The following is a 23,800-nucleotide window of genomic DNA, read 5'->3' on the forward strand; positions in this document are numbered from 1 at the left end:
ATTGAGGAAAGTTAATAAATATGACAACATCTATGTAGAAGGTAAAAGCTTAGTTTTTCAGAATTACATGATCTATTTATTTTTCTAGTCCACACAGACAGAGTGACTTATGTTGAATGACGTGTGATGCCACCCCCCACACAGACACTGCCCCGGATAATCTTGCTATAATGACTACCTTCTCAACATTGCCCTTCAGCAGCTCGATTCGGGCATGATAGAACAGGATGAGCGAGCCCTGTGGAGAAAGGAAAGAGCACACGTCAGCAGACAATGGTGGCTGATGCGTCCTGGCCGAGACAGACGCTGGAACAGTGAGCATACATTTGGGAACTGCTGCAGGAAGGGTGCGAGGAGACTCTCTGCTTCCACGACGTTCACTTCTCCTGTACCTAGAAAGTGAACAGACACGGCTTAGTGCTCACGAAACATGGCACATACTTACGTCCAACTCCCCAAATGTCACTAACACGCAACCAACACTCGCAGACAAGATGAAAGTGATTATTTTGTCTTTGTTTTCATCTGAGAAGTACATGATTTAAAGAGCTCCAGGGCACATAAATTCTTAAGAATGGAAGTGGCTATTTCAGATTCCCAGTGACTTTTCTACTTTTCAGGGCAATATTAACTTACTTTACTTCCAAATTTAACTTTATAAAAAAAAATTGCAAATCTAACACGAATGTGGTACAATTCAGCAGCCTAATTGATAAATCTTAATTGAGAATAGACTGTAACTCCAGGACCTGGGGATCCAATGCCCTCTTCTGGCCTCTGTGGTCACCAGGCCTGCACATGGTGCACAGACATACATGCAGACAAACCACTCATACACATAAAATACATACATACATAAATACAAGTAACTTTTAAAAATGTTCAGTGAGAACAACCAGTCAAGTGTCTCAGCCAAAGATGACTATGACAAATCTCACTATCTTCCAACTCAATCAATCAAAAGCCCACAGGGACTCCCAGCTCTCACCGAGAATAAGGGAGATGTAGGTATGAAAAGCCAGGATGGTAAGGCAACAGAGCGGGGACCGCATGCTAGTTCCTGATGCACCTTCCCGTAGCTGCAGAAGGCCCAGGTCCTGTGGAGAACAATTGCATCACAGAAAGAGAAAAATCTGACTGAAAAGAGTACATTTAGAAAATTTCACATGTCATTCCTATGTCCTGCCCTCCGTGTACTTTAGGGTTTCATTTTAATAATGGTACTACTTAAACAGAAACAAACTCCACATTTTAAACTGGCAGAAGGCAAACTGATGAATAACTTTCTTTAGTTGTCCACATAACCCAGCCTGGAGTCACCTGAGAGGAAAGCTTACACTGAAGAACTGCCTAGTTCAGACTGGTCTGCTAGGGATTGTGCTGGATACAAAAAGAAAGCCCACTGTGGGCAGCACCAATCCCTAGGCAGGTGGTGTGGGACCGTGTGAGAAAGCTAACTGAGCATGAGCCAATGAGCAAGCAATACAGCACGTCAACAAACAGACTTCCCCACACTTCCTCCCTCCAGGTTCCTGCCTTCCCTCCACGTTGGACTGCAGCCTGGAAGTGTAGGTGAAATGGACCTATCCCTCCCCTACACTGTATTTGGTCAGAGCAGCAGAGATCAAACTAATCTGTATCCATTAGTGATTCTAGAGAGAGGAATAAACTGCTCATTTCCAAGAAATACCGTATTTCTTTGATAAAATTAGCAATTCTGAGTGGGTGGGAACTTGTCTCAGTAAAGCCAGCCAGGTTTCATCCCCAGCACCACAGAAAACCACACTGAGCTTAGGCACTACGATGGCAAGAACAAAGGATTCTATGCCTGTAGAGACCTGCCACCCAGTGGGGAGGGTGAGACAGGAACTCACTATCTATGGGAGTGAGCGCCATCAGAAAGATGAATAGATGATTCTGGAAGTTAGAAACACTTGAACCTCACTGGGAAAGTCTGAGGGAGCACTCTGTGAAAGAGATGGTATTTATCTCAAACCAGGCACTCTTGAAAGAACATCATTTACAAAGCTGTTGGGGGAGAACTCTACAAGAGAGAAAAGCAGAAATTTCTGTCAAAATTAAGACAAAATGTTGTTTGTACCCTGTTTCCAGAAAATCCAATAAATTCTAGCAATCTGATAACTCTTGCTGGTAAAAGAGACAGCATCTGTAACAAAAAATAGAAACGCAAGTGTACTTTGCTGTTAAAAACTTTAATTATAGATAACCCAATGGTTAATCCTAAACTGGTTACAAGTTCAAAAGCTCCCATAAACCAAACCAAGTTTAACTGACTGTAGCTCAGCGAGGAGACGAAGCCTGGCCCCATGGTCCTCTAACTATGGCTTGGCTCTTCTTGTGTGGAAGGAAGGTGACATGAAAGGAACTGTGGACGAGGCTGCCTTTGTGCTTTGCTTTGTTTTGTTGAGCTAGGGTCTCATGTGTAGCTTAAGCTGGACTTGAACTTCCAGCGACCTCCTGCCTCCCAAGTGCTGGATTACAGGCAGGAGCCACCACCATTGCTGGGTTAGGCCAGATTTTCTTCAGCTTCTTTCTGGGAAGGACAAACCTAAGGTGATGTGGGTGATGTTTCAGCACTAATACAAGTAGGGAGCCACAACAGCTCAGCTCCTTCCTGGGACATTCATGAAGGACAGTGGGGAAGGGACAGTCTCCCAGAAATGGTCATATGTGTAGTGACATACCAATTCATGGCTGTAGCCAATGGGTTGAGGCTAGATGGCCAGGGGCTTAGGAGGAAGGAAGAGGTTTTGGATTTTGGATATTTCTCTGAATGGGAGACACTGTGTCCCAGTTGAATCATAAGGGTTTTAACAGCCACGCCAACAGAAGGGCAGTCTATCCAGTTGGAGACAAGGCATCCCGCTCCAACGATGACCAATGCACATGGGCTCATGAACATAGCCCTGGGGTCTATACGCTCCTAAACGTTATTCTTTTCACTACTCCATTTTCTAACCTGTTAAATCTTGTAAGATTTCCAAATCTCTAAATAACACATTGAATTCTGACAGTCTTACACAGACTCTGCATCTCGCAGAGATCATAAACAATTGTTCCTCAAGTTATATCACCCCCCCATTTTCAACTCCAGAGCCACCGTTATGACAACTATGCATAAACAGAACTAGATTCTAGGCTCCTTGTTACTAAAAAGCCTTCCTTATCAGTTCAATCAAGGTGCTACACGCTTCCCATGCCCTGTGCAATCTAAAGCTACTCTGAGCATGTGCAGAACTTTGTAGCATTCACAGCACAGGAAGACTGGTCTACTCCAGTGGCTCACAGCCAAACACAGGTAGAGGTTTGGGATGACATTCAAATACAGAAGAGAGATACTGGACACTTGGTTTCTTCTACCAGAGGCTCTGGTTTCGATATAAATGTCTCCTTACCAAGTTAAAGGCCCCTGTTCCGAGCTTGACACCTCCTTCAAACTCATAGAAGAAGTGCTGTTCTTGTTTGTTCTTTTGAATCATGTGCAGGATGGAAAGGCACTCTCTGGGTTGGGGAAAAAGACAGAGCATCAGCTTCCTGTGACTCGGACAAATACATGTTAAATCCAGTTTTCTACTTGTATTGTTTACTATAAATATACAAATTGTATACTATAAATGTCATTACCTAAAATACTACAAAAATGCAAAATATGATTTTAAGCCCATCTGCTCCTAAAGCTACTGGGTAATTCCCACTAAGGAGAAAGGGAACACCCATTTTCACAATGTTTAAGAGAACAGTGTTTGTAAACATAAAGAAAAAGAGAGATCAACCATCAGCAAGCTCAACTTAGGAGCCACAGAATCTCAGGGCTTCAACCACACAGCTTTCCCAGAGCGTTTTCCAGGAAGACTCCAGGAGTGTTTAGGTGGTGGTGGTGGTGGTGGTGGTGGTGGTGGTGGTGGTGGTGATGGTGGTGATGGTGGTGATGGTGCTGGTGCTGGTGGTGACGGAGCCCAAGGCTCTCACACATTAGGAAAGTGCTTCTAGCTACCTCCCCAGACCTCAGATCATCTTCAAAAGACAATCAAAGGCATGCAAATTGGTAGCAAGTGGTAACTGCTAACTGAACTGGGAAACAGCCTTTTGAGAAGGTGATGCAGGGGATGTGTCTCAGTGACAGGGCCCCTGTATATCATCCCGAGGCCTTGCGTTCCATCCCCATGCCACAAAGAGCAACACAACAGTAAGGCATAACCAGTGTGTCCTATCACCAATGTAATGCAACGTGGGAAGCACACAGCTTCCCTTATGATGTGTGCTAGCCAATTCTTGGAAGCTCAGAGCTAACCTGGTTTTAAGCAGTATTAACTGACCAGAGAAACCAATTTGATTCAGACTCCTCCCAACATATGACCATCCCATGCTGTCATCTGCCCTGAGCCACATTTAGTTTCTTAAAAACAAAACACCAGATAGACATGATGGCACATGCTTGTAATCCTAGCACTCAGGAGGCTGAAACAGGAGGATTTCCATGAGTTCAAAGTCAGCCTGGGCTACAGTGTGAGTTCATACAGTGTAGGGCTACAGAGTGAGAGCCTGTCTCAAAACAGACAGAGGTTAAGGGGATATGACAAGTAAATGTGGATCCCAGGGTATACCCTAGAATAAGAGGAGCATTGAGACAGACACTGGAAAGGCAGCGGATGTCAGTTTAATAACTGAGCTGTGATTATGTACTATGTATTTGTGAACCTAAGTGAAAAGTCTATGAAAACCCTTTATAATGTCAAACCTCTCAAAGAAGAAACTTTTAAATAACTATATGTGTGTGTTTGTGTCTGCATGTGGGTGTGTTGCTGTGTGTATGGGTACCCAAGAAGACCAGAGGCATCGATCCCTTGGATCTGGAGTTACAGGCAGTTGTGAACCGCCTGATGTGGGTGCTAGGAACTGAACTTGGGTCCACTGCGTTGAGTAGTATGAACTCCTAGCAACTGAGTCATTCCAGCTCTAACAGTGTAACATTTTAATGAAAGTTTAAAAGCTGATTTTAAACTATAATTGAGCTTTTTATTTTGGAAGATAATTATATCTAAATCTGAATAGATATATGAAAATTATAAAATATTTCAAACTAGAAAATTTTCATGCAAGTTTAAAAGCTTTTTAATTTTTAAAATGTTTAATGTGTGTGCACGTGCGCATTTGTGCACACAACTGGCCTCTGATTGACTGGGACTGGATTCACAGGGATTTGTAAACCACCCAATGTGGGTACTGAGATCCAAACTTTGGTCCTACGACAAATCAGTAAGTGCTCTTAACCTCTGAGGCATGTCTCAAGCCCCAAGCTTTTAATTTTAAGATCATAAAATATTTCCCTACGTTCTTTCCTAATAACTTAAAAAAATTTAAATACTAAGTCGTATTGGAATTTATTTTTGCATTAATGGTGTTTTTTTTCCTTAAACAGTTTTCCAAAAAATATTTATTTAAAATATTTCTCTTTCTCCATTATTTTGAAAGGATTCATGTTCAATCAGGAATTTAGTATAGTGTGGCCTTCTAGCTAAACATCTGTGTCTACAAGTACATGCACACACACACACACACACACACACACACACGCACACGCACACGCGCACACACACGCGCACACACACGCGCACACACGCACACACACATGCACGCGCACGCGCACACACACACACACACACACACACACACACACACACACACACACACACGCCTGTTTCAAAGCCTGTCACTGCACTGATATAGGTGTCTTTGTTACCACAGGACTACTTAAATTTGTTTTTTAAAGTTTTGATAACTGGAAAAGCAATCAACTCTTTAATCTTCTAAAAAATACTTGGAAAGGAAATCTAAAAACATGATGCCAAGTTTCCCAAATCTGCTCCCTCTTGCATGATTTTTTTTTTTTTTTTGATAGATTCCAGGTTTACATAATGACTACTGGTAAAAGCGCCTCCTGAAATACTGATTTGGGTTCTGCTTCTGGTAACGGGATTTGTTCCCAGTAATGGCAGGAAGCTTATGTGAGATTTGCTTTCCCACCCATAACAATTATAAACCCTGAAAAATACACAAAAAAAGATATTTAAAATATTTTTGCAGACTTGGAAACTGAAGGTGGAGTAGGCAGAAACTGGAGAAGAGTTAAATTTGAAAGCAGGAAATGGCTCATGAATCAACTTTAAATCTCTGTGTCGATGTGCCTGGAAGCATGCCCCCCTCTTTACAGGGTGCACAGAACACCAGCAGTAAGCCACAGACTCACTGGGTTAAAGGGCAGAGGCAGAGCTGGAGTCAGCGAGGTGGATGTAAGGGCATTTCCAGAGAGGAGAACGACACCGATGGGAACACCAAAGCTACATCCAAACAACGCTGGAAGTCTTGCTGAGCCATCAGCTCCGTGGCTAGGGAAGGGTCCGAGAGGCAGCAGGAGGGCAGCAGGGATGCAGAGGCAATGTCCTACACCAGTAAGAGTCTGGAGCCCGAGTCTAAGCAAACAAACTGCTTCCCAGAACAGAGCCTGGCCCACTTCAGAGAAAGGAAGACAGAGTCCAGAGTCTCTACAGATACATCAGTATCTAGCATGCAATTTAAAAACCATTACACAGGAAAACATGACATATAGTTAACAGAAAAAGCAGTGAAAAGAAACTGACTCCAAGATGACCCACATGTTGGGTCTAATCTAAACAAGAAAGTGGGTGTGGACGTGTATGGAACTAGTGAACATAAGCAGGCTAACTAGTGTGCAATTAGAGGTTCAGAGGAAATAAGTGGGAAAACGTGCAGGAAAAAGCTTGGAAGAAATAATGGCCAGAAAAGTCTAAAACCACACTCCAACTGCTGAAATGCACAGATGTAGCATATTCCTCAGGGAACCAGAAGAAAGTGACACATTCGACAGGCGGACAATCACAGGCAGCAGAGGTCTGACAATACAAGCACTGATGAATCAACAGAGTGGTGGTCTTAAGGGACTGAGAAAACAAACACCCCAACAACCCAGAATACCTCAGTCAGCAAGAGTGTCCTGGAAGGACAAGTCCAGATAAGCTGATTTTCAAATACATGAAAACAAGAAAAGTGTTGAACGTTGATACTACGAGAAATGCTAAAGAAGTTCATCCGCATAAAAGTGAACAGAAACGACGCCAAATACAGTGGTGAGCAGAGCAGAGTAAGGCAAAGGACTTGAAAACAAAAAGTTGAGGCTGTATTATGAGTTCAATAATACACATACAGAACACATATAAGAACAGTTAAAAGGCTGCCCTATAAATGGTCAACTTGATACAGCCTAGAGTCACCTGAGAAGGGGGTCTCAATTATCAAAATTAGACGGGCCTGCCGGCACTACTAACTGCTTCGGGAAGATGCAGCCCGCAGTGGGCAGCATCATTCCCAGGGAAGGTCCCAGGCGGTGTAAGAGAGCTGGGCAGGAAGGAGCCTATGCTCAAGCCAGCAAGCAGTGCTTCTTCATGGTACCCACTTTAGGTTCCTGCTTGACTTCCCTCAATGATGGACTGTGTGTGGCCGGAGGTGTGAGCCACATAAGCCCTCTCTTCCCCTAAGTTCCTTCTGGTCTGAGTGTTTTACCACAGCAACAGAAAGGAAGCCTAGAACAAAGGCCAGCTGGTGGCGAAGGACACTGTTTTTACAAAGCTCACATTTTACACGTAACAGTACCGATTAACGCTAAGCTAACTTTAATAAGCCAAGAAGGACAGTATAATCACTAGAGTAACCATAAAGAATAGAGACACCAAATTATAGTAGTGCTTTTTTTTTTTTAAGTTTTTATTAAAGCAAGCCAAATGTAGTGGCATGTGCTTGTAATCCCAGCACTCCAAAGTCTGAGGCAGGAGAATCACAGGTGTAAAGACAGGCTGTTCTTTATAGTGAGTCTCAAGAAAACATTATATAAATAACAAGATAAATACAAAATATACAAATAATTCTTAGGGGATATAAATAAAGGTTACCTGACCAGAAACTGTGTCTGCTACTTTGCTCTTGGAAATGTATGTAAATTTAAACATCGCTGTCCTACAGCACCAAGTATACTCGGGCAAGAGTCAAGTGCACTGACTAGCACCAGATGAAGAAATCTAGCCATACTGAGTTCATAAGAATTTTGAAGAACAGAACTGAACAGAACAAGAATCACTTTAAAAGCCAGTCTTAGTGGTGTGATAACACTTGACTGTAAGACCAACACTTGGGAAGCTGAGGCAGGAAAATCAAGAGTTCCAGGCTAGCCTGGGCTACAGAATGAGAGCCTGTCTTCAAAAATATTTAATTTAATTTCAACTTAAGTCACAGTTTACTTTGTAACTTACTTATATATTTGGTAACTTGTTCTAATTTTGAGTCCACCTTTGATGAAGTTGATCATATTTTCATCCTGAAAATACAATTAAATAATTAGAGCAGTTAGGGGGAAAAGTTAAACAGTATGTATTTGCATAATGAGAAAAAAGTGTGTGTGTGTGTGTGTGTGTGTGTGTGTGTGTGTGTGTGTTTTGCTGGGAATGGAACCTAGAGCATGCTGGGTAAACAAACATCCTACCATAAGCAGCATCCCTAGTCCCAAACGTATGTTGAGTGCCTAATTTTGAAATTGGCACGTGATTCTTGCTTTACATTTGAAATGTGTCATTTTGTAATTTTCTTAACAAGTTTGAAGGTAGTGAAATACATTTTTCAAAAGGTATTTGAAAATACATTTTCAAAAAGCTTATATTACCTTGTATTTCTAAGGAAGTAATCCTCACAAATTTGGGGGCAAATGTAGTTCAAAGCTACTTCAATAAACATCAGCATCTACTGAGCAACACTTTTCCAGGGTTGGTGGTACCCAGATCACTTGGCTACACAAATCTGCTTAAAGGCCATACTTTCCCATCCACCATACGCAGTAAATGGGATAATGGTTCTTTCAGTGATCCTTGGACAAGCAGTCTACTTAACATTGTAAATTTTATTCCTGTAAATTTGCAGACCAAAAACCACTGATCTAAATTCTGAAGTGGTTGTCACTAATATGCAATTTGGGGGTAGGGGACCGTTTTACTCCTCTTTGCCTGAGGGTTATCAATCATGAAATTGAGGCAGTTGGCCTAGATGAATGGCACTTTCAGGACCAGCATTCTGAAAGAGTCTCCTAATAAATTATACCAAATAACCCAGTGAAGGATAGTATGCTCACGGTGCTGACAGAGACATGCCTACGCTCCACATTTCTAAGGAGAATTGCTAATCTACAGATCTCAGAAAGGTGTCACTTGAGATACTTCTAAAGTGAAAGAGAAACTGGTTTTGGTTTACTATTCTCATTAGCTATTCAAATGTTTAACATTCCTATTATTATACAAGTTAGTAAATACAAAATTCACTATGCAACTTAAATGTTTATATTCTTATTTTAAGAACTCTTTTATTTACACAAGTTCAAATACAAGACAGAAAGAAATTCCCTGGGTTAGATTAAAATCTGATTCAAATAAGGGTATTGCACCCCATGATTCAGCAAACATGAAACAATGCTTATTTAGTGCTGAGCACCTGCATGCAAAGGCAACATGATGTGCTAAGTGAGTAGGCATGCAGTGATGGAGACAAGCACAGACGTCAGGAGAACATCAAGTGGGGCATGACGTCAGCCAGCAAACCCTCCTGGAAGCCGCTGGTGCTTTTAGCACCAAGAAAGAACAGGGAGACCAGGCAAAGGAAGGAAACGCAGTCCTAGTTTGCATGCAAAGGAAACCTCATTAGACACGTCAGGAAGCAGTCAAGGCCACACTAGCATCTGCATGTATGGAGATGAGACCCAACACACTGGTGTCTGCATGTATGGAGATGAGAGCTAACACGCTGGTGTCTGCATGTACACAGATGAGAGCTAACACGCAGACATCTGCATGTATGGAGATGAGAGCTAACACGCAGGCATCTGCATGTATGGAGATGAGACCTAACACGCTGGTGTCTGCATGTATGGAGATGAGAGCTAACACACTGGTGTCTGCATGTATGGAGATGAGAGCTAACACGCTGGTGTCTGCATGTACACAGATGAGAGCTAACACGCAGACATCTGCATGTATGGAGATGAGAGCTAACACGCAGGCATCTGCATGTATGGAGATGAGAGCTAACACGCTGGTGTCTGCATGTATGGAGATGAGAGCTAACACGCTGACATCTGCATGTATGGAGATGAGAGCTAACACGCAGGCATCTGCATGTATGGAGATGAGACCTAACACACTGGTGTCTGCATGTATGGAGATGAGAGCTAACACGCTGACATCTGCATGTATAGAGATGAGAGCTAACACACAGGCATCTGCATGTATGGAGATGAGAGCTAACACGCTGGCGTCTGCATGTATGGAGATGAGAGCTAACACGCAGGCATCTGCATGTATGGAGATGAGACCTAACACACTGGTGTCTGCATGTACACAGATGAGAGCTAACACGCAGGCATCTGCATGTACACAGATAAGAGCTAACATGCAGGCATCTGCATGTATGGAGATGAGACCTAACACACTGGTGTCTGCATGTATGGAGATGAGAGCTACACACTGGTATCTGCATGTACACAGATGAGAGCTAACACGCTGGCGTCTGCATGTATGGAGATGGGAGCTAACACGCAGGCATCTGCACGTATGGAGATGAGAGCTAACACGCTGGCGTCTGCATGTACACAGATGAGACTTAACACGCTGGCGTCTGCACGTATGGAGATGAGAGCTAACACGCTGGCGTCTGCATGTACACAGATGAGAGCTAACACGCAGGCATCTGCATGTATGGAGATGAGAGCTAACACGCAGGCATCTGCATGTATGGAGATGAGAGCTAACACGCTGGCATCTGCATGTATGGAGCTAACTGAGCAGCTACTGCAGAGAAGGAAGGAACCAAGGAGGAGGGAAACTACCCTGACCCCTGTGATAGGGTCAGGACACCTGAGGACCCATGAGAGGAGAAGCAGGGGATTTCAGGGGAGGCACCAGTGCAGCCTAGCAACCCCTTCCCAATTTGTGATATTCTGACACAGAACACTGACAGTCTATGAAAGCCATGAGATGAAGAAGCAGAAAATAACAAGGTGAGAGTCTCAGTTCTGATAGAGTTCGCAATCAGAGAATGCAGGGTGAACTAAAAGTAAAAAGAAACTGGGGACAGTCACTCAAGTGCTGTATAATATAATCAATTCGGCAAAAGAATGAGCACCTCTGCAGGAGCACGGAGGAAGGGGTGGGGCTGACGAGCACCTCTGCAGGAGCACGGAGGAAGGGGTGGAGCTGATGAGCACCTCTGCAGGGGCACAGAGGAAGGGGTGGGGCTGACGAGCACCTCTGCAGGGGCAATGGTGGTGGGAGCACGGAGGAAGGGGTGGAGCTGATGAGCACCTCTGCAGGAACGTGGAGGAAGGGGTGGAGCTGATGAGCACCTCTGCAGGAGCACGGAGGAAGGGGTGGAGCTGACGAGCACCTCTGCAGGAGCACAGAGGAAGGGGTGGAGCTGCAGATCCTTAACCAGCCAAAGCATGGATACAGAAGTGACCACAGGCAGACATGAGGAAGACAGAAAGGTCATGGACATCTCCAAGATATTTGACTTCAGGTGCTCAGGTACAAAACCAACTTGTAAACCTAATATTTGATTTGGGAAACACATCAGGAAGAATCCTGGGGCCTCTGTGACTCACATCATGATGTCAATGAGGGGTGAGATGGTGGTTGTCAACCCATCTGGGTTACGCACAGGGCTTCAGAGAACAGGATCAAAGGGCTACACTGATTCAGTTTTACTGAACAGAATCTAAGCTAACATGTCAACTTGCAGGGGGAAGAAAATATCACCACCACCCTCAAGGGAAAAAAAAGAGAAATAATTTTCAAAATAATTTACAAGTTTGAGATTGTTTTCTGCTTCCTTATCATATCTACTCCTGTCCCTCATGACAGTCATCACTGGGCCACAATGTAGAATTCACATTTCTAGAAGCATTGGATCACACACAAACATAGGTGACAGATGAAATCAAAGTCCTTCTAAGAAAAGGATTCCTTGACTTTTGAAAACTGTTCTGGTCAGGCGTTGTAGCCAGAACTTGGGAGGCAAAGGCAGGTGGATCTCCAGGAGTTCAAGGACAGCCTGGTCTTATAGAGAGTTCCAGGCCAGGCACGGCTACATAGTGAGACCTGATCTTGAGACAAAAGCAAGGAAGGAGGGTGAGGATAGACAGGATGGGGTGGGTAAAGGTGTGAGGGCCAGGAAGAGTGGCTACCGATGCACGAGTTGACGGAGCTTCACAGAAGCAGGTGACCCAATGAGTGATGTGCAGCGATCCCAGCACTCAGGAGGCAGAGGCAGGCAGAGCTCTGTGTGTTCGAGGCCAGCCTGGTCTACATAGAGAGCTCCAGGACAGCCAGGGCTACACAGAGAAACCCTGTTTGAGAGCAGGGGAGGTACTTCTCAGCCAGGGCAACTCTTACCACGCATGTGCAAACTAGAGTCCTCTGTTTTCACACTAAGAAGCTTCCTAGAAGTCATCTGAAACAGCCACTAAGTACATCTGAGTGGGAATACTGCTCTCTGGAGCCTTCTTTCAGGCAAACTTATCAGGATAACAAATATCCTTCATTACCACCCTCAGTCTCAGCGCTAACACACGGTGAGCAACATTTACTATTTTCTGTACAATGTTGGCAGGCTTCCCACCCAACACCAATATTCAGCCAAATGTTCATTACCTGCACAAACGTGAGTGCTGCTTTCTGCAGAAGACACTCGGCGTAACAGATTTCTGCATGCATTTCCTCTATTAAAAACAAATACAATTATATTAAGACACAGTATTGCTCTAGATATTCTGAAAAGGCTGGAAGATAAATGAGCCCAAGAGAGATACAAAGGCCTAGATTGCTTCCGTGCTTCCAGAGAAACAGGATGAATTGTTCTTAGTCCTGGCACAGGATTTTCCTGGAACATGTGAACTGTTCAGGGAAGTCATCTTCAACTCCATGCAACACTGACAGCAGAGTGAGGCTTGGACAGAAGAGGAAAGAGACTGTTTGAAACAGGGCCTCACTTTGGAGTCCAAGCAGGTCTGGAACTCACTAAGTAAGTAGTCCAGACTGTCCTATATTCATAGCAATCTTCCTGCCTCAACAACTTGTTTGGTACTGTGATTATAAGCATGAATCACCATGCCTGATTGAGGAAAACAAAATTCAAAAGCCCTTTTGAAAGAAAAAAACTACCTAAAAATAATAGTAGCATAAACATTTAGCAGTTTGTATAGACTGAAAGGTTCATTAAACTTATGAATTCTAGCTTCTACACTATGATCATCACGGGCATCATGACGATGATCAGATACACAGTCAACCTGTGAACAGTCACACTCTGTGGGGTTGTAAAAACCTACTGTCCTCTGTGCACAAGTCAGGACTCCTTGGAGACAGCAGCAAAGCAGCTGTGCTTTCCAATTTATGGCCCTTTCATACCTGAGCACAAGCACAGGGTGCTCACACAAAGGTGCTGTCAAAGCCATGCCCAGCCCAGGGATGTGCACACCACCCCAGACGTGCCCTCACTTCCTAGACACCCATGACACTTGCAGAGATCAGGGAAAGAAATCTTTATGTTTCTACATAAACAAAATCATCAGATTCCTTTCTCCACGGGAGGCAAATTGGTATGTTATTTAAGTAAATGAGCTTGGAGGAAAGACTCTACCACGTGCTAGTTAGTTAGTACAGAGCTCCGCACAGGCTGCCCTTCCTCTCTGCTGGTCCACTAATAACTCTGCTTTGCTACTGAGGGTTAAGTGAGTATTGTCTCTAGCGCTCACCAGACACGGCAAGCCCTGATGAATGCTGGCAACTGTCGCCATTGTTGCTCCTGGCCCACGTCTGTGCTGCCTGGTAAAGGTTCAGAAGGCAGAGGGCCTTTTCAATTCACGTGACGGGACAACTCGGGGCAATCTGTGTCACTGGAAACAGCACTGACCAAACTAGATACAAATGTAGGTTTTCCTTCCTTTACATACACATGACCCGTGGGCTCTCTCATATAGACTCAACGTAAAATGTTCAATTTATGAGGAAGTGATATGCAGCTAAGCTCCCCAGCAACAGACAGACAGGGTAGAAGCCACAGAAGATGACACTCAGACATCACGCTGTCTGCACACGTCTAGCACGGTCACCAGTCGAGACGGCAGTCTCCACGACACCTTCCCTCAGAGCGTGCCTCAGTTTTCTCAGTACCTTCAGGGGAACTCAAGCCGGCAGCTTATGATCAGTCACCCGACTAGCCTCCTCCTGGGTAACTGTAACCAAGTGACAACTGTCTGGGGTTACTGATGCCAAAGGGCACCTTGGGAAGAGATAGTGGCCAGAGGCAGGTGAGGAAGGGGAGAAGTCAGCACTGTGGAGGACCAGATAAAAGGCAAGAAAGCACAGGCGCCGCTCCTGGGAGGGCGACGGGACTGCTTTGGTGGGAGCTTGAGGTACATGAGGGAGGAGAGGGCAGCAGGCTGGAGAGGTCAAGCAAGCTGACGCAGGCAGTGCCCAGTGTCACAGCTGGCCTGACTCGGCAGGCGAAACAGCAGGTCCTCACCGAGACCAAAGACAGACAGACGTGAGAGTAAGCTAAAGGATCCATCCCAACACAGGGAGGGCACGAACTCTCTAAGTAGTCTTCCTATCAAATCTCTTTGCACATCCTAAGCATTACATTTCACTACCTCCCTGAAGTCTATCTGAAGCCATTCCACACCAGCCACAGAGGAGAGGAGCAGGTGTGTGTGTTCTACAGCAAGTTCATGAACAACTCCGTCTAGTACACCCATTCCTGAACACAAGGAGAAACCTGAGAATGTAAACCAAAACCACCAACAGGACAACAAATCCTGCACTGAAGCTACAGTGTCCTGCCATGCCCACTGTCTGGTTAGCGTCAACCTGATGTGAGCTAGACTTATCCAGAAAGAGGAACCTCAAACTGAGAAAATACCCCTTCAGAGTGGCCTGTAGGCAAGTCTGCAGAGCATTTTCTTGACTGATGACTGATGTGGGAGGGCCCCGCAGGTGGTCCTGGGGGGGTAAGAAAGCAGGCTGAGCAAGCCATGGGGAACAAGCCCGTACCCATGTTCCAGAGAGCAAGCCAGAAGCCAGTGCCCTCCATGGTCTCTGTTTCAGTTCCTGTCTCCAGGTTCCCACCTTGGCTTCCCTTGAAAATGAACTGTGACCTATGAGCCAAATAAGCCCCGTCCTCCCCAAGCTGCTTTAGGCCATGGTGCCCTATCACAGCAACAGAAAGCAAACTAAACACCCCTCAACATAAAGTCTGTTTGGACTGCAGGAACAGACAAAGGCCCCAGGAATCACATGCAGCTTAAACTACAGAGCTTTATTCCTTCACCATGACTGGCTTACACTGTATAACTTCTTCACCAAAATGCCTCTTAACTGTAAATTCCTTAGTCCATGAAAGAAATTCACAGTACACTCAAAAGCTAGCTAAGCACAGCCTTTCTGTAGCAGTCTAGACATGTTCAGAATAAGCTACAGACATGGGCCTGTTAATTTTTCAATAATTAATACCAAGTCCAGATTTCCTTAAATGCAAGGAGGAAAAATCAGAACATAATCTTCAGTTTTCTAGATGTGACAATTCAGTGTTTCCATCATCCATGTAAGATGTTTTCTACTCCCCTACAGGAGAACATGGGGACAGTGGGCAGAGTTGTGGCTAGGGGACGCAGACTAGTTTCAATGCTGCTTCCAGAGTTGGTCACCTTGGCCACTTACTCTCTGTGAACGTCAGCTAAACACATTAGGTCGGCTAATGTTCAGGAAAGCAGCAAGAGTGCATCTGCAGACAGAGAACACTTTAAAAATAGAGCAGTATGGCATTTTAAAATTATTTACACTCACACCAAAAATACCAAGTCATTCCTCCCAAAACTAAGGTTTAAAACTCTCCGATATCACCTTCATACCACACAGAAAAAGGGGGAAAGAGGAGTGAGTGCCCCAGGGGAGAAGCCATGTGGACGGTGCTAGGAGGCAGAATACAGAGACCAGAGTCACACCGGGCCAGTTTCATCTCCATGATCAGCTCTGGAAGACTTTAGGCCTACTAATACCAGCTTTTTTCTTATAGCTGCTTCCAGGTCAGTTTCTAATGAAAAAGAAGACAGTTTCGACTGCCTGCAGTAACCAACAAAATACCATCTGTTTCTGTCATGTTCGAGTCAACACCGCCCTCCTTCCCAGCAAGTCCTAAAGACGTGATGTGTCACAATCCTCAACTGTAACCAACACTCAAAACTCACATCATTCAAATGTGCACAACTTCTCCAACGTCCCACACAAGCTGATAACACGCCTACAAAGCAAACAAAGCCCCGTGACAAATCGCACTCGAGGTGTGCGGCATACACTTGACGATTCTGACAGCCATGCCTATTGCTGTGTCTGCTTCATCCAGCTATGGCTGCTTCCAGGGTTTTGTGCTAACTCCCTCTTCCACGGGACAAGTTTGAAAAGGACGATATGGACACAGATTCCCCTGAGACAGCACTGCTCCTACAGGATTACCTGGATGCTCCTTGGTGGTGGGCCACCCTTCTTTACAGGGCTGGTCACACCACTTCTCTCCTCATTTTACTGGGAATAGGAAACAACCGACGATGGTCCTCCCATCTACCTGATCGAGTGCTACAGACATTCCTGGACTCCAACATCTCCATCTGCTATGTAGACGAGCATTATCATTTTTCAAGTTACAAAAACTACCCAGATACAGCGGTGCACGCCTTTAATCTCAGCACTTGGAGGCAGAGACTGGTAGATCTCTGTGAGTTCAAGGTCAGCCTGATCTACAGAGCGAGTTCATGCCAGTGGGAACTACATAGGAAGACCTTGTTTCAAAAACAAAAAAAAAAGTACTTTCACCTTGGAAAAATATTAATAGTCTGTATAAAATAAAACTCTGCAAGGTGGTTAAATATACAGGATTTTGGGGAGGAAAAAAAAAACCCAGTATCTATAAATAGTATAAAATTTCAAGCCCTGAGTTGCAGTAATTCTACTTTTAGGAAACTGACTCATGAAATACTTGAAAGATATAAAAAGACATGTACAAAGGATTTTAGGGCAGCAATATTTGCTAAAAATGGAAAAATTAAAGCTGTCCTTCAGTGAGAAAAAAAAACAAACAGCATACTGTGGTACCATCCTGTTCATGACTGTACAGCTCTGAACAGATAAAATGCATTAACACACCCTGATGTGGGTCCAGATCACATCAGAGCACACGTGGTCCACTGCTTAAAAAAAAATAACAGCAAATGTGTGCACAGCTGAGGGCGTCGGATGTGAGCGGCGCGGGGAAGAGAAAAGGAGGGTCCCTCATTTCCGGCTTCAGTGATGAAGGACAGGGAAAGGACAGGGGAGCGAGCTTTCAACACCCTTACCTTCACTCAGCTGTTCCAACGACCCCCGAGACAGGAGACTTGAGAAAGACTCCACCACTGTGCATTTCTTCCTGTATCTGCAGTAAAGAAAGGCAAGGGGGGGGGGGGGAGACCAGCATCAGGCTGGGTCAGCGTCACTCACTGTCAGTTACGCTGGACCGCCCAGGCCCGGTCTGCAAGGCCAAGCCCTCCTCCCCCAGGCCACACACACAGTGCCCGCCCGGTCCTGCACCGTCAGCCGTGAGCACTCACCCCACCCAGCATGGTGCAGAGGAGCCCACACACCCGAGGACAAACCTTGCATAAACCTCCCCGCATTTTCCTGGCTAAAAGCAGAATATCTGTGGTAAGCATCTCCACGGGTGAACAATGGGCTTAAAGTGCACGATTAGGAAAATGCTCTTCATTTGAGGGTTTACAACATAATTACATGGAGATTCATCTTACCCACATTAAAATTCACCAGTACAAATAACAGCTTTCACTAAGGCCTTTTACACGAAGATTAGAGCTTAAAACTGACACTCTCTCTCATTTTGACCAACTAAGAGTATCTAAATGCATCCTTAGGCAAATAAAAATTCCCTTCTAAATGTGTGGTTTCTCCCAGATAGAGCAAGCACAGTGCCCTCTTGACCTGACATGGTACTCGGTTCTTAACTCATTTACCTCAAAAGACCTAGAAAGATGCTCTCTGCTCACCCTTCTGAAGCCTCCCTCAGACCATGTATCCAGCAGTGGGTACAGGTGCTAAAGTGGGAGCCATATTATACATCCCCACAGGACTTCTTGAATTCCACTGCATGGAACTGAATTGGCCAAGAAACTCGAAGCGGAAGTCCTGTTGCATAATTCTGGCCAGCCTCAAACACAGAGACCTTAGTTCAGCAAACTGCATCCACCTGGCACTGTGGCAGGAAGGTTTGGGGTCTCAACTCAAATAATAACTACTCAGTCATACTTCTGGCAGGTTTGCAAGGCGTCCTTCATGGCAGAAATGCCATTCTGGATGTCCTGTTGCTCAAAGGTCATGATAGCCTGCAACACCACAATGGTACTGTATCCCAAGGCATGGTACATGCTCTCCTTGGCCCTGGAGAGAACACAGACAGTTAGTACATCTCAACACAACGAAAGGAAAAGAGACAGAAGTCCGGGCTTTTCCTGACACCAGCAATACCAAACCCTCACCATGCACGCTGACTTCTGCTCCATTGTTACTGAAATGATACAAGCTCTGAAAGGCCTGCTTTAAAACTCAAGTACGATTTAAACCCACACGACAGAATAAAGTGCTGCCGACAACATGCCTTTCCCTGATTCAGCACAAGGGGGCAGCCTGTAGATTCGGTCCTAGAAAAAGCTTGAAAGCAAACCCATGTTTCCAGTTGGATAGCGGCAACATACCATCCTAAAATCTGAAATGAGTGAGGCTTGGTGGCACACAACTTTGATTCTAGCATCCTGAGAGGTGGAGTTCAGAAATTCAAGGTCCTTCTGAGTTTGAGGCCAGCCTGAGCTACACAAACCTCTCACAAAAAAGAAAAACACCAAAACGGAAATCTGAAATTTTTGCATGATACAGGGAAAAAAGACACCTTTAAAACTGCTATCTCCACATGGACCCCACCCTTGCTCACTGCTGCAAGGGGTGAACTAGCCAGGGCAGTGCTGGAGAGCTCACCCTGGTGGTGAGGACAAGGGAGAGCTGGTGAGCTGACCAACCCTGCAACTACCCAGGCCAAGAACCAGGGTTATGTGTTGGCCCACCCCAACATCCACCCCATCTTGGATCTGCTGGAGCCCAGGTGGGGGCAGGGGGCAGGGTGGGTCCTTCAGACACAGGGCAGCAACGGGATGTCCAGAAAGAGTCCCATTGGAGGCCCAGTGTCCATAGTGTAGCAGAGACCGGCTGCCTCGAATCAAACCAAAGACTCTTTGTGATGAATGCCTGCCTGTAAAGACGTATGGATAAAAGAGTTCACTGCGTGACTCACTGTGTCACACAGCAGCTTCCATGACGAGATTTTGCCTTCCTCCCCTTTTTTTTCTTTTTTATCTTAAATTTTATTTTGTTTTATTTTGTGGAGGGGGTTGCAGGGGTAGAGGGTGGATGTGAGGGAACGGGAGATGGGCGGGATCAGGATGCATGATGCAAAAGACACAAAAAAATAAGAAAGTTTTAAAAAAAAAAAAAAAAAGGCCTATTATGTCCTCTCCAGCCAAAGCCAAGAGGAAGCAAGAGTTTTGTAATCAATTAGGTCATGACAAAGTCTAATACCTGGAACTCCTGATGAAATCCTGAGAGCTGAGGCTATCAAGCTTGGGACGACAGCCTGAGGCTGCTAGTTCCCCTCAAAGCCTCTTATGCTGATTATTTATGTCTGAAATATCAATGTGGGGTTGTGAGGATGACTCAACATCCCTAGGCTCTATGAAGCACATGCAACATTATTCCTTTCACCTTGGACAGAGCTTAAAGAGCCTTTGTCCTGAACGAGGGCGCTGCCCACTCACCCCAGAGTTATCAATGGCAGTTCAAACCTCCCATTCAAGTGGGGTAAAGGAGGAATTTTAACAGTGATAAACAGCATAAAGATAAGAGACTGGGAAACTACTAAATTTATCTTCATCCTATTCTATAAGCAGATGGTAGAGAGGAAAAGGAGATCTGCTTGAAAAAAAGAATAAAGGAGACAGGTAAAGACGCTGAGTCAGAAGGCAAGCGAGCTAGCAAGCGGGAAAGCCCAGCAGACCGGCGGCGAAGGGAAGCCGTGGTCCAGAAGATGGCAGACAAAGTCTGAGGGACACCGGTGACCACCTGACGTGAGGGATCCGATTCCCCAACTTCAGCATCAAGTCTCCCTCTAGCAAATTACAAAAGATCTCAGCTTCTCTGAAGCTGAGTCTGAAGACAGGATGGGTTCTGCAAAGTCCATCCCATGCAGAGCTGAGGCCGGTGAGCAGGTGGGGTAGCGCAATGCCAAGCCTGCAAAACTCAGTGCTGGTAACTTCCATGACAGAAGCAGGGGGTCTCAATCACATTCCTAATATCTTAAGTTTGATTTTAGCACTGGGATTCGGTTTCTCTAGTTACTCCCCTGCCCATTTCTAAGGAAACGCTGGCCAGCGATAGAGGGAGCGCTCATGTGGAGACTTCACTTAAGAGGACAGACTCGGGCCTCCAAAATCAGGCACAACACCTGAGCAAGTGTGGAGACCAATAATAAGCATCAGAAATTTCCTATTGGCTACATCTGAAAAGACATCTCTCTAAAGCTGATTGATGGGGAGGGGGTCTCAACCCAATTAGATTATAAATACTGAGGCAGATACAGATCCATTAACACAGAAACATGACATCAGAAAAACACATGAAAAATATCTAACGAGAAACAGAGCTACTTACCATGGACGAAGCAACTCTAAGGCATCTTTAAATTTGTTGCTTAGAAATAAGTTCAATGCCTCCGCACACTCTTCCAGACCACTCTTGAGATCCACCTTGGCTGATGAACTGAAGAAAAGACAAAAAGACATAGTTTTTGTGACTTTTACTATTAGCACCTTGTCCCAAGGCGTAGGGGAGGGGACTATGGCGGCCGGCTGCAATTCCCCCTTGGCCACTTCCCAAAGCTGGGGCAAAGGAGTTTCCCGGCCCTCCGCAAGGCCGATGCTCTGAGTCTGTACGAAACAGCTGGGCAGGAGAGAAGGCACCCACACGCACTGCACACACAGGTGCGTGGCAGGATGGACAGTGGGTACCCAAAGTGCCCACCTTAAGACTTAAAAACACATAAACCTACGCAGAGGGGAGGGGGGTGGAGCCACAGAGACAACAGTGATTTCATTAATTTTGGGTTTGCGCTTTGAAACAGAGTTTGACACTAGAGCCCAGGCTGTCCTGGACCTCTCAGCGATTGCCCTGCCCCATCCTCCCAAGTGCTGTAATTAGAGGCATGAAACGCTGCAGCCCATTTCCAGGCAAAGGCCTCTGGCTGCAGGCAGTGTCCACTCTGGTGTTCCAGCCTCTGGCTCAGCTTCCTAAGTGGTGAGGAGGTGAGGAGGATGCGCACAGCACTGCACTCTCCCTGGAACCATTTCCCTCATCAGCCAGGGGCATTCAAAGATTCCGCCCTGGTCTTCTAGAGGGAAACAGAAAGAGAGAGAAACGGCACCCCGAAGTACAGTGCTTTGACGCGCTGACTCTCAAAGCAGGAGCTTCAAAACCATGTCTCTCTGACCTCCCATTTCCTTCTGACTTCCTTTCTTTCAATCTCTTTTGTAACTGTAGCCCTGACCTTCAACTCACAGTCACCCAGACCAGCCTAGAACTGATGGTAACCCACCTGCCTTGGCGTCCTAAGCACTAGGACTTTTAGGCATGTGCTACCACATTCTGGGGCATCATTTTCCAAGTCCCAATGCCAACTCTGTCTATAACATAGCTGGGCCTCAACTTTCTTATCTGTAAAATGGGAACATGGCCATCTATTTCCTGGGCTGTTGTGAAGCAGAGATCAACCGACAAACACCGCCCACAGTAGGCACTAATTAGATGAGGGCTTGGGGGGAAAGGTCACACACGATGGCCTGACTCTATGAGCACCTGAATCTGCACCTGTGATGCAGAGATGCTCCCTAACTGTTCTACAGTGAGGTGACTCATGGGAATATCTGGGTTCGGGGGAGGAAGAATTCCATGCTGCATATGCAGCAGGCAAGACAGAAAATGAGAGCCATGACAGAAACTAGGCCAATGTCAGAAACATAGTATCATGGGGGGTGGAATCTATTCTAAGAACAAAGGGAAGTGCATAGTCTCAGAAGTCCTGTCCCCTAGCGGGTCAGGTAGAACACACCTTTAGTCCCAGCACTCGGAAGGCAGAGGCAGGCAGACCTCGGTAAGTTCGCTAGTGAGAAGCCAGCCTGATCTACACATCAAGCTCCGGGCCATCCGGGGCTAATCTTCTTTCCTTTCCTGCTGCTGAGTGCTGCTCCGAGCTTCTCTCTCACCTGCTCTGCGCCCCTCCCATCCTCAGTTCTAAGATGGCAGCTCATTATCTACTACTAGGAAATGAGATGTGACCAGGATGCTCTCCTTGACAACAAAGAGCCACCTCCACATCTCAGCTGCCATCTGGAGGATCCACTCCACCTGTCCCAGGCCAGGGCAAACAAACAAGTCACACCCCTTCAAAGTTGTTTTGTATGAGGTCTGCCTGGAACCGAACATGGCTACTCCCCGAAGAAGGCCAGTACTGCCTACCAAGGGCTCTGGTTTCCTCCTGGAGACACGCATCCCTCTCTGCTCCCAAGGCCACGCCACGAATGGAGATTAACCCTTCAGAGCTCTAAAGCTCTCCCCAAGAATACCTTCCTGATGCCAGAGGTTTTGACTTCATGGTTTCAGTCCTAAGCAGGCATTAGACACACCTTTGAGAGCTTGTTAGTGCCTACTGCTGGACCCCACCCTCAAAAGCTTCTGACCCAGGAGGCCTGGCATCGGCCCAAGTGAAAGCCCAATTCTGCTTTAATTCACCCTCTATACCACTCTCGGACTTCTCTCCCTAAAACAGATATTCCTGACACCGCCTTCTCAGATTAAGAACAAAAATGGCTGCCCATGGCTGCCACATAAGTTCAACAGGCCCAGGAAACATATTCCCAACCAAACCTATCCAATCAGACCAGAACAATGAGCAAGACTCTTAAAAACAACCAGGCATCTTGAAAGGTTCATCAGCATGGGGTTCCCCTCGAGCCTGGCATGACAGAATGAAAAGAATCTTGAACTAGAAGTGAAAGTAAAAGTCAGTGTTTCCATTCCCCAGAGTCGTTCCCCACCCCAGCCCCAGCCCATCTCTGTGGCTTTCACAACCCACAACCTGTTTGAAAGAAACAGAGGCAATGGTTGCTATGGCATGCTTTGTGTGTGTTCCTGCTCTGTTGAAGTCAACAGCTGTGTATAATCTTGCAAAGCTCTGGATGCTCCACTCACACACTCACATTCTAGACCGGCTGGAGCCCTGCCTGTTCCTGCCATGTATCCTTGGCAAAGTGAAGACTCCGTCCTAGTTCTAATTTACATGATATGCCAATATAAGGCAGAATGGTTATTTTAGTCTTACATTTTTAAAAACATACAAAATAATGTCTAACAAATATCTGGGATGACGCTAATAGTATCCCTTACATCACAATTCCATTTCTCCCTTTAACAATCACTCAATATGCTTGATTGTAAATGCTGTATGCCTTGTAGTGAATGAGGATCCTGGCTTT

The 23,800-nt window shown here is 45.6% G+C and overlaps 1 protein-coding gene across 4 annotated transcripts in view; it reads right to left on the bottom strand.

The window, feature by feature from the left end:
* The window catches only part of Ttc39b (tetratricopeptide repeat domain 39B), a 108,848-nt gene that overhangs the window by 22,600 nt on the left and 62,448 nt on the right, over window positions 1–23,800 (bottom strand). For all 4 annotated transcript variants that reach the window (XM_028873288.2, XM_028873289.2, XM_028873290.2 and 1 more), the window contains 10 exons: window positions 20,925–21,032; window positions 18,477–18,608; window positions 17,516–17,592; window positions 12,780–12,847; window positions 8,343–8,407; window positions 3,417–3,522; window positions 2,102–2,167; window positions 989–1,097; window positions 325–392; window positions 179–238 (listed from right to left, as the gene is read on the bottom strand). In XM_028873288.2, coding sequence (XP_028729121.1) covers window positions 179–238; window positions 325–392; window positions 989–1,097; window positions 2,102–2,167; window positions 3,417–3,522; window positions 8,343–8,407; window positions 12,780–12,847; window positions 17,516–17,592; window positions 18,477–18,608; window positions 20,925–21,032 — 859 coding nt within the window. The remainder of the gene's footprint in view (window positions 1–178; window positions 239–324; window positions 393–988; window positions 1,098–2,101; window positions 2,168–3,416; window positions 3,523–8,342; window positions 8,408–12,779; window positions 12,848–17,515; window positions 17,593–18,476; window positions 18,609–20,924; window positions 21,033–23,800) is intronic.

The sequence above is a fragment of the Peromyscus leucopus genome, chromosome 2, assembly GCF_004664715.2.
Source record: "Peromyscus leucopus breed LL Stock chromosome 2, UCI_PerLeu_2.1, whole genome shotgun sequence".
NCBI lineage: Eukaryota > Metazoa > Chordata > Mammalia > Rodentia > Cricetidae > Peromyscus > Peromyscus leucopus.